The following is a 13,554-nucleotide window of genomic DNA, read 5'->3' as shown; positions in this document are numbered from 1 at the left end:
ACGTTCTTGTCCCAAAGATATAATCAGGCCATCTACACAGATGACCTGTATATTTGTATATATACAAGTTTCTGAAAAGAAATTTCAGAAAGTCTGCACCCTCTTGAAGGGCTCTGACTGGTCTCATCTGCTTTAAATCAGACAGTTGAAACAGGGTTGGGGGTAGAGGAGAAGGGATACTATACAGCAATTGTTAAGAACCACCACCTACCCACTGGGTGTTATACGTAAGTGATGAATCACTAAATTCTATTCCTGACATCATTATCACACTATATATTAACTAACTTGGATTTAAATTAAAAAATCAAAAACAAAAAACACCACCTACTACACATATAGCAACATACATAGATGAATCTCACAATATAAGGTTGGGTGAAAGAGGGGTGCCTGGGTGGTTCAGTCGGTTAAGCATCCAACATCAGCTTATGTCATCATCTCTCGGTTCTCGGGTTTGGGCCTGTGTCAGGCTCTGTGCTGACTGCTCAGAGCCTGGAGCCTGCTTCAGATTCTGTGTCTCCCTCTCTCTCTCTGCCCCTCCCCAACTCGAGCTCTCTCTCTCTCTCTCTCTTTCTCAAAAATAAACATTTAAAAAATTTTTTGTAATAAGAAATAAAAAAATAATAAAGTTGGGCAAAAGAAGCTAGACACTGAAAGGGACATACCTTATGAGTCCATTTATATGAAGTACAGAAACAGATCCATGCTGACAGAAGGTAGGACAGTGATTATACTTAGTGCTGGTAATGATCGGTTACTGTATCTGGGTGGTGGTTACCTGCTGTTTTCAGTTTCTTGTGTATATTATACTACAATTTTAAAATACAGGACGAATAAAGGTCAAGGCCCTGGTCTACCCCCTACTCATGGTCAAGAGGGCCCAAGAAGATCAAAGAAGTCTGTAAGAGGTCAGACCAGAGAGGGGAGCCATAATCTAAATGCAGCCACACACAGCCTTCCAGTGACTCTACATGCTGACACAGGCTTGCAACTTAGTTTTCAAAAGAATTTATTTTTGCATTATTTCTTTGCCAGTGTTACCTCAAATCTTTGACAAGGAAACCAAGGCTTGGAGAAGCTTCCCCAAACCACAGGCCAAGTCCCTGGCAGGCCCCACAACATCCAGTGGTCAGCTGAGTGCCCTAACCTAGGGCACAGGTGTGCCCATCCTGGGAAACCCAGGTAACTACTGTCAGTGACCTCATTAATAATAATGCCTTCACAGACTTCTCCTGGGAGGACCAAGGCTGTGCAAAGAGCAGCAAGTTTATCCTGTAATGTTGCCAAGCCAAGGCCAGATGTTTCTGATAAGAAAAGGAAAGGAAAGGAAAGGAAAGGAAAGGAAAGGAAAGGAAAGGAAAGGAAAGGAAAGGAAAGGAAAGGAAAGGAAAGGAAAGGAAAGGAAAGGAAAGGAAAGGAAAGGAAAGGAAAGGAAAGGAAAGGAAAGGAAAGGAAAGGAAAGGAAAGGAAAGGAAAGGAAAGGAAAGGAAAGGAAAGGAAAGGAAAGGAAAGGAAAGGAAAGGAAAGGAAAGGAAAGGAAAGGAAAGGAAAGGAAAAAGAAAAGAAAAGAAAAGAAAGAAAAGAAAAGAAAAGAAAAGAAAAGAAAAGAAAAAAAGATAAACTGAGGAGGCAAAGACACAGCAGATCCTGGATTCTTTAAGGCTCCTTCCTCTGAAAGGCAGCCAACCAAAAGTAACAGATCTGCCAAAACACTTTCTTCAGGATGGGACAAGGCAGAACCTCACTGGGGCCACCATGCCACCTCAGGGAGATTCCAGCTGACGCACCACGCACTCACAAGCCTGGGGCGCCAGACTAAGTGTGGAGCTGACCTAGAGGCTTATAGGCCACTCCTCCGGGATCCTGCTGCACCTCCGTGTGAGTCACAGGGTTTCCTGTTCTTCCAGTTCTTGCCTCAGCTGCCTGGAGTTACAGCCAGACAGACCTCAGGCAACAGCACCCATCAGGGGTCCAGGAGATGGGATTTGGGACATGGATGGGTCTCGGGACCTTCCTGTACTCAGACATTCTGTTCCAGCTGTTGGGCAGCATGGTGATGATATGTCCCAGGTGTACATGACCCTGGCACAGTTATTTACACACATTAATTGAGCGCTAAATGGAGTGTGCTAGGGGCAGAGGACGCCAGGGGAAAGGAGACCCCAGTATTTGCCCGCAAGGGGTTCAGTCGATTGGTGGGAGGCAAATATGTCAGCAAGTAATTACAAACTGAAAGTAAGGGCAGATAGTAGGCAGTTCCTTTCACCGTAATAAAATACAGATTTACAATCCCTTAAATCATGCACACATCAATAGAATTCTAAGGAGTGCCTCAAAAAGGTTACAAAGGTATACATGTTGACCCCACACCTAGAATGTTCTCCTCCTCTGGTCTAACAAACTCCCACTTGCCCTTCAGGGCCCAGAACAAATGGCGTCTCCCCAAATTCCCAGCTGCCAACACATTTTTGATACCTTGTGTCTTTCCACCCTCGCTGGTCCCAGAGGACTAAGGGCACTCACACACGTTCCCAACTTCACACTTGTGATGCCAACAGTTATCTCAGTACTGAGATACACTAGGTGTTCAAATCATATGTCACAGTCACATACAAGGGGCTACAGTGTGCCGAAGCAGTGGGAGAGTAACCTGGGTAAAGGGGAGAGCTAGCCATTCTAGAATGCCTAGGGGCTCAGAGCCTAACCCTGTTTTTCACCTGAGCCCTGACGGCACATGACCCTGGCAGCAGCATGGTTTCCTCTACAGCTACCTGGCTGCCCTGGTCAGTCCCCCAGGTCCCCGAAGTGTCAGATTCTGCCTTCCCTGGATAGCCCCATGCCAGGGACCTGAGTCTACCCCTGAGCTTCGTGTCTGAACGACCTACTCCTGCCTGCTGCCAGGTGTCCACCTGCTGCACTGAGCCCCTGTGGATCTGTCCCTGCGCACCATGTCCTGCCCCAGACCTTCCCAGTCTGCCCGCCCACCCCACAATCACAGCCACCACGGACAGGGCAACCATATGTCCAGTTAGCCTAGAACGAGCTCAGTTTACACTGAGGTAGCAGCGTAAGTATTAACAGTGTCCCCTTTTACCCAAAGTGGCCCAGTTTGGACAATAAATTATAGGGTTACTCTAGGTACAGGCCGCAAGGCAAATCCTGCCTCTGTTCTTGAGGAGCCCATGCCTGACTGATGGGAAGAGCTCATGCTGCACAACTGGTGCCAAAAGGGAAACAGGGACCAAGAAAGTGGGTTCTTGCTCTGGGGCTTGTCCTATATAAACTTGGGCTGGTCACTCGGTACACAGCACCTGGTTTCCTCATCTATAAAATGAAGAACTGGAACTAGATGATCCAAAGGTCCCAAATGACACCTGACTCACAGCCCCATGAAACTGAAACACAAGTGGCCATCTCCAGTTGTTCCAGGCAGCCCCAGGCTGGGCTTAAGGGTCTGGGTTCTGGGGTCAGGCTGCCTGGGTTTGAATTCTGGCTGGCCCTTGAACAAGGAAGGTGCTGTCCCTTTCTGTACCCTGCTGTCTTTATCTGAACAATAGGTAATAATAATGTCAACCTGAGAGGGCTGCTTCAGGATGGCCTGAGTGTGAGTGCATAGACAAAGCCCAGCACTTAGAAATGTTTGCTATTTTAGGAGCTTTAGGTATTGATGGAGGAACTGATGAGACGTGGCTAGAAAGCTTCCCTGGAAGGGGTTGAGACAGGAAAATTTGGGAGGAAGCAGGAGGAGGAAGTCTCTCAAATGGGAAAAAGGAAAAGTGTAACTTCACATGCCCTCATTTAACCCTGATGGCTTATCTGGCTTAACTCCTCTATCAGACAATATGAGATGCCAGAAGGAAGAGTCTGCGAATAAGGCCTTTGAAGCACATGAACCACCTCCAGGGTGGAGTCACTGAGCTAAGGTGAGAAGAGGCAGGAAGGCTGGATGGGTGGGCACCAAGGGCCAAGGTCTCAGCCCTGACTCACTCTCTTGGTTAACTCCAAGGTAAGTTTTAACCAAGGTCACTCCTAGGAAGGAACATCAAGGAAATGCTTAGAGACCCATAGACAAAAGTGCAAAAAGCATGACCACCCTTAAAAGAGAGCAGCATTTCAGGGCAACAAGGCCAAGACTCCCAACTGGGTTTGGACAAGACAAAGCCTATACAGGGATCGGGGAAGGCAAGTGTGGGTTCCACAAAGAAGGTTGCCTTGGGCTTTGTCAAGAAAGGGCCCTGGGTACCCAAGTGTCAGGAAGGGCCACACTAGACAGCCCAGAGTCTGTATATGAGGGGCAAAGAGCTCTCTGCTGAGACCCAAGATGGCCACAGATCCTCTACCTGATGTGCCAAAATAACATGAGATTGATGGTTCCTTTCAGTGAAACTCCAGGGATCAGTGGGACCAAAACCTACCATGACTCAACAGCCCAGGGCATCCCCCACCCCAAGCGGCTTCCCAGTGGGAAGTCAGAGTCTGGGGCAGATGTAAGGAAGGGTAAACAAGCATCTCATTGGCCAACTGCAGCATAAGTGGTCTCAGCAACTGCTGTGGGAGCCTCTGCCCTTTGGGGGAGGGACTAAAGAGGAGGGGACTAGGTTTCTACAGTGAAAAGGGTGGAACTGATGCTGTGATCAGTCATGCCTTCCACGGAGGATGCTTCAAGCTGTGGTTCACCAGTGGCCATGGCATCCCCGAGACCCTCCAGTGGAGATGCTACTTCCCAGAGGAAACCAAGTTAGACAAAGAACTTAAGGATGGTTCTCCTATGCCCAGGAAAGACACAGTTTTAGATGGCAGAGAGGGCAGGTGAGGATGCTTCCTTAGTCCTCATATTTAGGAACTTCGTATCCTTCTGCCCTCCCTATCTTCTACTCCAACCCGACATCTGACAGAAAGCACCAATGTTCCAGAATCCATATGCCCTAAAAGCCCTCGGGGAAAAAAGAAAAAGGGCCTCTTTTGCTCCTGCCCAGATGACAGCACAGTAGGATATCTAAGAGTGTAGTACTATATGCTTGTAGTTCTCTATGTACTAATATTTAAAACATGAAGAACTGACTATGTGTCAGGCACAGCTCCAAGAGCTTCCTATATATGAACTCTCTTTAATCCCTACAATAACCCTATTAAGGCATTAATCCCAAAACTCTCCATTTTACAAGAGGAAGAAACAGTGCCCTACAAAGGTTAAATTAACTGGCCCAAGTTCACAAAGCTGGTTACATAAGCCAGGACTCAACCCTAGGAGACTGGCTCTATCACTCACCACACAGCTTCTCCCAATATGACTGCTGGACTGGCCCTTGGTGGGTATCACTGGCCTCTCTCTTCTGCCCCCAGCTATAGTAGCTCCTTTACTCATGTTCTGTCAGCTCATCCGCCTGCTTTGTTCAGAAGCCTGATGGATGCCTGGCCTCCATGAAAATCCCAGCAACAACCAGGGTGAGATTCTCTTGTGGATAACTGAGCAGACTTCTCTCCCATGGGCTTCCTGGAGTGCTTACATTGACCACATTCTTCTGGTTAAATACAGAAAAACAGTAACCCAGGTAACCTACCCATTATCCAGGGGTCATGGACATCTGCTGACTGCCATGGTCTGCAGACTTCACCTCAAATTCAACTTTTGTAAAAGACCACTTCCTACCATGACTGTCCCATGTCCTGGCACCCTGAGAGCTGACAGCCAAGGTCCTAGTTACAGATGCTATTAAGTAGCTCTATGACCATGAACAATGCGCTATAAAACTGAAGGAGGGGATGAACTATGCTCTTCTAACACAGCTTCTCAACCTACAGATATCTGGGGCCAAAAAAGTCTTTGTTGCAAGGGGGCTGTCCTGTGTGTTGTAGGATTGAGCACCTCCCTTGCTTCTACCTACTAGATGCAATAACGTATCCTCACCTACCTAACCTGTGACAGACAAAAATGTCTCCAAACATTACCAAAGTCCACTGGAGGGCAAAATCACCAATAGTTGAAAACTATGGTTCAAAAGAAGCAGTAACAAAAACAAAACCAAACAAAGAAACTAATAAAACACAGGCTTTGCCCCTGTCAACTTGGGTACAGTGGGAATCCTTGCTCTTTACTATAGATTGGGATCACCCCTCACAAAAGACTGCATGGCCCAAAATGCCAACAGCCCTGCAGTTGAAAGACCTGCTTGAGAAGCAAGCAGAAACAACCACTCCAGTACAAGAAAGCATAGCCTGTGATCTGTGGTGTGCGATATTAAGACTCAGCCAATGAACTCTGGGATCTGATCTGCTCAACCCCCAGCCCCCCACTGCTTTGGAAAGGAAAAGACAGACAACACACAGTGTTGGAAAACAAACCAAACTTGCTGACTGCAAAACTCAACAATGATAATGAGGAACCCATTATCTAGAGCCGTCTTTTAAAGAAGTATCTGAACAAAGGAAGCCAGTTTTCTGGGGTTCCTGAGGTCTTTTAGTACATCAGATCTCCTTACTCTGGCTGCCAGATTTTGAGAAAACTGTTGCAGTTTGTGTTGTTTTGATTCCCCTTGGAAAAGGGCCCCTAACTGCCCTCACCCTCCTCACAGTGCTGGAAAAGTTCAACTTTGAAAAGTGATGTTAAAAAAAAAAAAAAAAGTTAGCTTTATCTGAGGAGCCTCAAAGGGAATTTTAATTAGTTCAATGGTAAAGAAAAGTGCTTCCCAGAGCTCTCTGAAATAGAAATTTGGTGATACAAAAAAAATGGATGATTAGCAAAAGTTACAAAATATTCCTACCACCATCAACTGCTCCTGAGCAGGGAAGAGACAGTATTAGGATGCTAAGTGGTACATACAAGCTGAACAAACGCAAAACTGTACCTGTCAATGTTAGTTAACTCAGCCAAAACTAATCTCAGTAAGGTTGTGATCAGTACTGACTCCTGTGTGATTAGTGGCACATAGCAGGTGCTCAAGGCATACCCATCAAGGTTCTCTGGAGGTCTCTAACTCCTCACCCCATGGTAAGGCACCCTCTCTTCACTACTAACTTATCTCACCAGACAAGTGAAAGGGGTCTTAGTTTCAGTTTCCCACGTAGTAGCCAGAGGGCTTGGTACCCACAATAAGTTCTCAGAAAACATTAAAACTCTTATCTATCTTGACTCTTAGGGGCTCTGCTGAATTTTCTGCTTCCAAGATATTCCTCCCACTCTTAAGTCCAGAGTTGACAGCCACCCTTCACTCACACAGAAAGAAGCCCGAATGAGCTATCTATATTCCATAACTGGAGTGAAAATATGTCACCAGTCTGTGCATGTTAAATAATTTGGCCAATGACTAAAGGCAGGCATGCACACTTCATTTCACTTCCATGGTTAAAACTGATTCTCATTCCCAAGCGGCAAAAACCCTGTATCTTGAATATTAATTATACCTCAATTAATAAAAAGAATCCTCTATCTCTCCACAGACAGAGCATAAAGCCTTGATTGCTGGAAGACAGGAAACACCCTTACCCTCTGCCTTTTTCCCGGTGCCCCCCAGCCCCCCCACCTTTTCTCAGGATCAACTTGGGCCTTGACGAAGGAAGAGCCCACTGCCTTTCTCTCTTAATGTCTCCCCATCCACCCATCCCTTCAGCTCAGAACTAGCCATCCCCCAATCTGCCTCTCACCCTCCTCCCCTTCCCACAGCCCTTGCTGAGCTGCTGTCTCCAGGAAGGTCCCCTCCCTCATCCTCACACTCATTGAGTACATTGGTAGCCAGAAACTGTGGCTACAAAGATGAACAGCCAGGATTCTCCCTGTCCTGAGGAAGGAACTGGAACTGAAAACTACCAACTCTGATGCATAGTGGGATGATAAAAATGCCATGATAAGGCAAAAGCACCTAGTGTGAAGAGTGTGGCATTCAAAGGAATGGCCAGGCAAGTCCTCAGGGAGTGAAGATACAGAATATGAAGGAGTCAGGGGGCATTCAGCATGCGGTGTTAAAAGGCTTCGAAATGTTCCAGTCTGGCTCCAGAAAGAGAGTGGAAACAGAGAAACCCTAGGAGGCCTCTGAAGTAAGCCAGACACCGGTTGACAAATGTGTAGCAATCAGAAAGGAAAGTCAATGAAATGAGTCCAAAGCTCCCAGCCAGAATGGCCAGAGGGTACTGGTGCCATTAATGCAACCAAGAGAAGAGCTAGTTGCATTTCTGGGCATGCTAAGTGAGGGTGCTGCCAGCATCCAAGAGTGAATGCAGACACAGGCTAGGATGGAGTCCAATATTGTTCCCAGAAGCAGGTGAATGTGGTCAAGAGCATGGGACTCTGGAGCCCAACTGCATGGCTTTAATTCCCAGGTTTTACAAAAAAGCTAGTGACCCTGGACAAGTTACTGTGCCTTCGTTCCTCACCAGTAAAACAGGAATGCTGTCAATAATTGCATCTACTTTGTGAGGTTGTTATGAATGTTAATAAGCTAACAAATGTAAAGAGCTTAAACCAGTGCCTGGTACACAGTAGATGCTGTAAGTATTTGCTCTTGAGTTTCAAAGCATTAATCGGCAAAAGTGAGCAAACGACGCTTACTCTCCTCCTAATGGTACAAAACATTGGGCTTGTCCATCAGGATACAAATTGGAGGCAGGGGGTGGGGGAAGGGAGGCGGGTGACAGTTCTGGGCAGGTGAATCTGTTTTCCATGCCTCAGACCACAACCCAGAATATGTAAGATAATGGGGATTTCAGAAGAGTCCAAATCAAGATCTTTTCAAAAGACTCTAAAATTAAACTCAAGCTTCATCCTTCTTTCCTAAGTCATCCTTGTAGCAGCAACTTGAAAAGATGCTTCCAAAATATTCTGATTCTCTTCCTACTTCCTATCTAATTGCAGCTGGAATCAAACAGCTTTGCTCACCTAAGCCAGGAGGCCAAGCCCCAGGTTCTGACACCTGGTAAATTAAGGGCCTGACTCTATTCTGCCCCCATTGGTAATTTAGAGGAAATACACCTGTCCCATCCCCCCCCCCCCCCCCCCCCCCCCCCCGCCCCATACTTCACAGGGTAAAAGGAAGTTGTGAGTGTAGATAAGAGTAATCTACAAGAAAGACGTTTCTACATTACTGTGCTTAATCATCACAACTCTAAAGTGGACAGGACCACTGCTGTCATTCCCCTTTTACCAAGAGAAACCAGGGGCACCTGGATGGCTCAGTCAGTTAAAGCTTCCAACTCTTTATCTTGGCTCAGGTCATGATGTCAGGCTCTGCACTGAGCGTGGAGCCTGCTGAAGACACAAAAAGAAATCAGCAGGCCAAAGAGGCAAAGTGACTTGCTCAGGTCCTGAGGTTAATAAACCATAAAACAGAGATTAGAACTCATTTCCAGATACCCTGGCTAATAATCTCTCCACTCTGGGACCAAAGAGATGGCCCCCAAACCATTCCATGACACGGTTCAGGTCTTAGCCTCCCTCCCCTGGAGTAGGAGACAATTTGTAAAAGAATTAAAATGTCCTGGTCTGATATTCACGCATCCGAGAAGACCTCCCCTGGATTAATAATCCTCCAGCTTCCTGCTTTAGAATTTGCCAAGGGATGAGTCTTCCCCAAGGGTTAACTCACTTCTTGGGCAGAGAAGCCGAAAGAAGTTGCCAAGATCCTGCCGGCTCACAGACACATTCTTAAATAAACTGCATTAAAGTGCAAAGCAGAGCTACATCCCAGGAATGAGAGAGCAACAGCCGTTTTATAAGCAGAGTAAAACTCAACTAAACCAGCCTCTCGCTGCTTGCTACTCCAGTCTGAGGCTGAGTATAGCCATGTTTTATATGGGGGGTTCATGTGTCTCTGCTCTGAAAGCACCATAATGGCAGCCCACCTTTGCTCTCACAATCCCCAGAATGGGTGTAAGAGCAGGTCCCCGCACCGAATTTATGTCAAGACATTCTCCCAAAATTGTGTTCCCTGTAAGACACAGAAGCTTCAAGTATGCAATTGAGCAACGCTGTCATTGCCTCACAGGTCTGGACACCTCTACCTCCGCCTCAGCCCATCCCCTCTTCTCAAGTCCTAGCTGAGGTGCATGGTCAGGTGCCACTCCAGAAATCCCCAGGATTTCAGAAACTCAATACTCCCTAGAGTGATTGCACCTTGGGCCGGGCCCCACCCCCACCCCCACCCCCACCCCCACCCCATATCCCGCAGCACCTAGAGCTTGGTCCCGGCGGGGCCAGAAGCTCTTTCTTATGGAAATGACCTGGCGAGAGACGGGGGGGCGGGGGAGAGGGGGATAGGGAGAGAGGGAGGGAGGGAGGGAGAGAGAGAGAGAGAGAGAGAGAGAGAGAGAGAAGAGAGAGACTATGAACCTGCCGAGAACTAGGTAGGCAGACCTGTCGGAGCCTAAGGCAGGAATAAGCTCGTTTACATAACAAAAACTTTTCTTAAAAAGACGGTAAAGTGGGGGGGGGGGGGGGGGGGGGGAAGAGATCCTCCTCGAGCAAGTTTTAGGAGCACCAGAAGTATCAACCAAAGTTGGCCCCCTTCTTGGAGGCGGGCCCCGGCCACTCCAGGCCTGGCGGTCCACAGGCCGATCGGTGGGGGATGTACGCCCCTCGCGGGGCCTCAGTTCCGGGCGCCTCAGTTCCGGGGAGGGGGGTCGGCGGGCGGAGTTACTTGGGCCCCGTCCCAACTCCCTCTGGCGGGGGAGGGGGCCTCTCCCCAAGCCCACCTGCGCGAGGCCATGAGGAACGCCGAGGGGAACTGCACGTCCCCCAGACGCGCTCGTTCGGCGCGGGAGCCCCTTGGCAGTCCCACGTGGCAGAGGAGCCTCCCCCACCGCAGCCAAGATTCTCCACACGTGCTCTCGCCGGAACTCCGGCGGCCAAAGGGGGGCTCCACCCACGTGGACTCCTCAGTCTCAGACTACGTGCTGGCTGACCGCCCCTCCAGCGGAAAAAAAAAAAAGAAAAGAAAAGAAAAAAGCGCGAGCGCGCGCAGGGTGTCAGGAAGGCGGAGAGCCGCGCGGAGCGCGAGCCCAGGCGCCTCGCACGCGCGCACACGCCTGCCGGTGCCTAGCGGACGTGGCTCCTCGAGCCCTGGAGTTTCCCGGCAGCCCTGACTTTTTCCGCACCCACGGCCCCGAATGGGGGAGGAAGCGGTCCCCCGCAGGGTCAAGACGGAGAGCCCGCGGCCGGCCGGGGACCGCACAACTTTGTCAGAAGCGAGCCAGCCGCCCCTACACGCGCTTGCCTACCTTCTGCACTTGGTCATGGTTGAGCTCCGTGAAGAAGTAGGCGAGCAGATGTGAGGCGATCATCGTGCCGCGGCCCGTCGGCGCCGAGTTGGGAAACCGAGGCTGGAGCGCGTGCGGGGGCGGAGGGCAGCGCGGTCCGACCGCTTTGTATCCGGGCTTGGCGGCCCGGCCGGGAGCAGTGAATCCGGGCGGCACAAAAAGAAGGCGATGGCACGCCTGACAGGAGAGTCTAGGGTCTCCAGAAACAGGTTTTGGGAGTCCGAATTCCCAGAAGGAGCCCAAAAATCACTCCTGGCGACGTGTCGGGGTGGCCCCGCCGCCAAGGCGCTAACTTCACCACAGAATCACCAAAGGCTCAACTTGGGAAGAATCTCAGTCCGGCCTCACTTGGGCGAGCGGGCCTCTCCGGCTCAACACGCGTGCTGCTCTTGCCCACGGATCTTCGCTTGATGACACGGCGGCGCTAGCGGCGGCCCGGGACTCCTGCTCCGGAGTTTCGTGCAACAATGTGGCTTATTGAGGGGCTGCCGGCTCGCGGGCCTCCCGGTCAGTGACGCGCGCACGCCCATTGGCTGCACGGGGAGGGTGTGTGCGCCCACGGGCCGCCCGCCGCCGCGGCGCAGCCAATCCGCGCCCGCGGCCCGCGGGCGCGGCCCCTCCGACACCCGAGCCAGCAAACTGGAGGGGCGCGCCCGGGGCAGGGGGCGGGGCCGGGCGGCAGGGATGGGACGTGTGGTCCGTGGCTAGAGGCTGGGGCGGAAAGGCGCATGAGCCACCGCCGCGTCAGGCTCAGCTATGGGTGGGGGGCGCGTGATCACAGATCCAGAGTGTGGGCCTACTGGAAAGACAGGTCACCCGGCCCGCACGTGCCTTGTTCGGGGAGAGAGACACCTCTGGTATCTCGGGCTCGTGTGAGGGGCCCCCATTGCCGGGTCACATTTCTGAAGCATCTCAGTCCTCACCTGTTGTGGCTCAACAGGGAGCAACGGTGAAGCAAAATGAGGCACCGTAGCTGCTGCTCAGGCATCGCAAAACGGATAGGGTGTGTTTTTTACTAACCTCGTTTTACAGATGAGAAGACTGAGGCACGAGCCGTTAAGAGACTTGCCCAAAGTCAGACAGCTAGTAAGTGGCAGATGCAGGAAGGAACCCACACCCGCCTGACTTTGAGGCCCAGTTCTCTTCCCTAGTTTCCTATCCTACCTCTCTAAGGGGCCTGGGGAAGGAGAAAGCAGGAAAGGAGCTTTATCTGCATCTGTGGGACGGACGTGTGGGTGAAACTGGGTGGGTGATTCGTGTGTAACCGAATGCGTGTGTGGGGCGGGATGGGGTGGCTTACAGATGCTGAGAGGAGTGGGAGGTCATATACGCGGTGGCAGCTAGTGAGAATGAAATATAGACTGCTGCAGACAGCAGATTGGTGCTTGTGGAGAATAGCGAGCCTGGGGTTGGAGAGGTAGCAAGGGAGGGGAGATGAAGGGCTTCCGTGTTGTACTGAGGAGTTTCTCCTTCTCCCAAAGAGTGGGGTGCTATCTGCAAAGTATGTATTATTGTAGTATTATGTAGGTAATAAATGTTCATGGTTGGAATACAGAGACAGAAATAACAAAAACATCCATGATCCATCCTCTCAGCAAAACTTCTTAAAAGCTATGTACCCTTGCCAACTTCAGGCCTGGGTCCCAAACTGCTTTTGTCATTCTCATCATAACGACCTACATGTTGCCAAATCCTGTGTTCTTATCTCACTTCTACCCTTGTCTTACTGCACTTCTTGTGATACCTGTGCATAGTTGACCACATCCTCCAGATATCTGGACACACCTTCCTCTGTGGGAGTTCAGGAAGCTCCGCCCTCCTGGTGTTCCTCCAGCTCCTCAGACCCTGTTTTCTCTACTGGTGAATGCTGGAATATTCCAGGGCTGTCCTCCACCCTCTGATCTGGTTTTGCTCTCTCCCGGGGTGATCCCTCCCAGCCTCATGACTGTTACATTATCTACATGCTGGTAACTCACAGATATAAATCTATAGCTCTCCAGGAGCTCCAGACATTTCTCCAACAACCATTTGTCACCTCCACTGAATGACTTACATCTCACACTTAACATGTCCAAAGCCAAACACAACTATTTTCCCCTAATCTATGCCTTTCCCAGTTGTCTCAGCAAATGACATCACCATCCACCCTAAGTCATCCTTAATTCCTTCCTGCCACTCACCCTCATATCCAGTCAGTCCATCAGCAAGCAGTCAGTCTGACCCATAAAATAAACCCTGTAATTGATCGCTTCTCTCCATGTCCTTGGATACCTCCTAGCCAAGCCATCAACAACCCAGCCAGTGCCA

At 49.9% G+C, this 13,554-nt stretch overlaps 1 protein-coding gene across 2 annotated transcripts in view; it reads right to left on the bottom strand.

Moving 5' to 3' along the window:
* HK2 (hexokinase 2) overlaps positions 1–11,739 on the bottom strand; it is a 62,018-nt gene extending 50,279 nt beyond the window's left edge. Inside the window, exon 1 of one of the 2 annotated variants that reach the window (XM_019442834.2) lies at positions 11,209–11,739. In XM_019442834.2, the coding sequence (XP_019298379.2) occupies positions 11,209–11,271 (63 nt within the window). In that variant the 5' untranslated portion in view covers positions 11,272–11,739. Of the gene's footprint in view, positions 1–10,683; positions 10,803–11,208 lie in introns of those variants that run through there. The other variant, XM_019442841.2, reaches the window with a different exon arrangement.
* Between the last annotated feature and the right edge of the window lie 1,815 nt (positions 11,740–13,554).

Source organism: Panthera pardus, unplaced genomic scaffold, assembly GCF_024362965.1.
Source record: "Panthera pardus isolate Hobbes unplaced genomic scaffold, ASM2436296v1 HiC_scaffold_25, whole genome shotgun sequence".
Lineage (NCBI taxonomy): Eukaryota > Metazoa > Chordata > Mammalia > Carnivora > Felidae > Panthera > Panthera pardus.
Note: the sequence above shows the minus strand (reverse complement) of the source record. Positions and strands in the feature narration are given on the sequence as shown.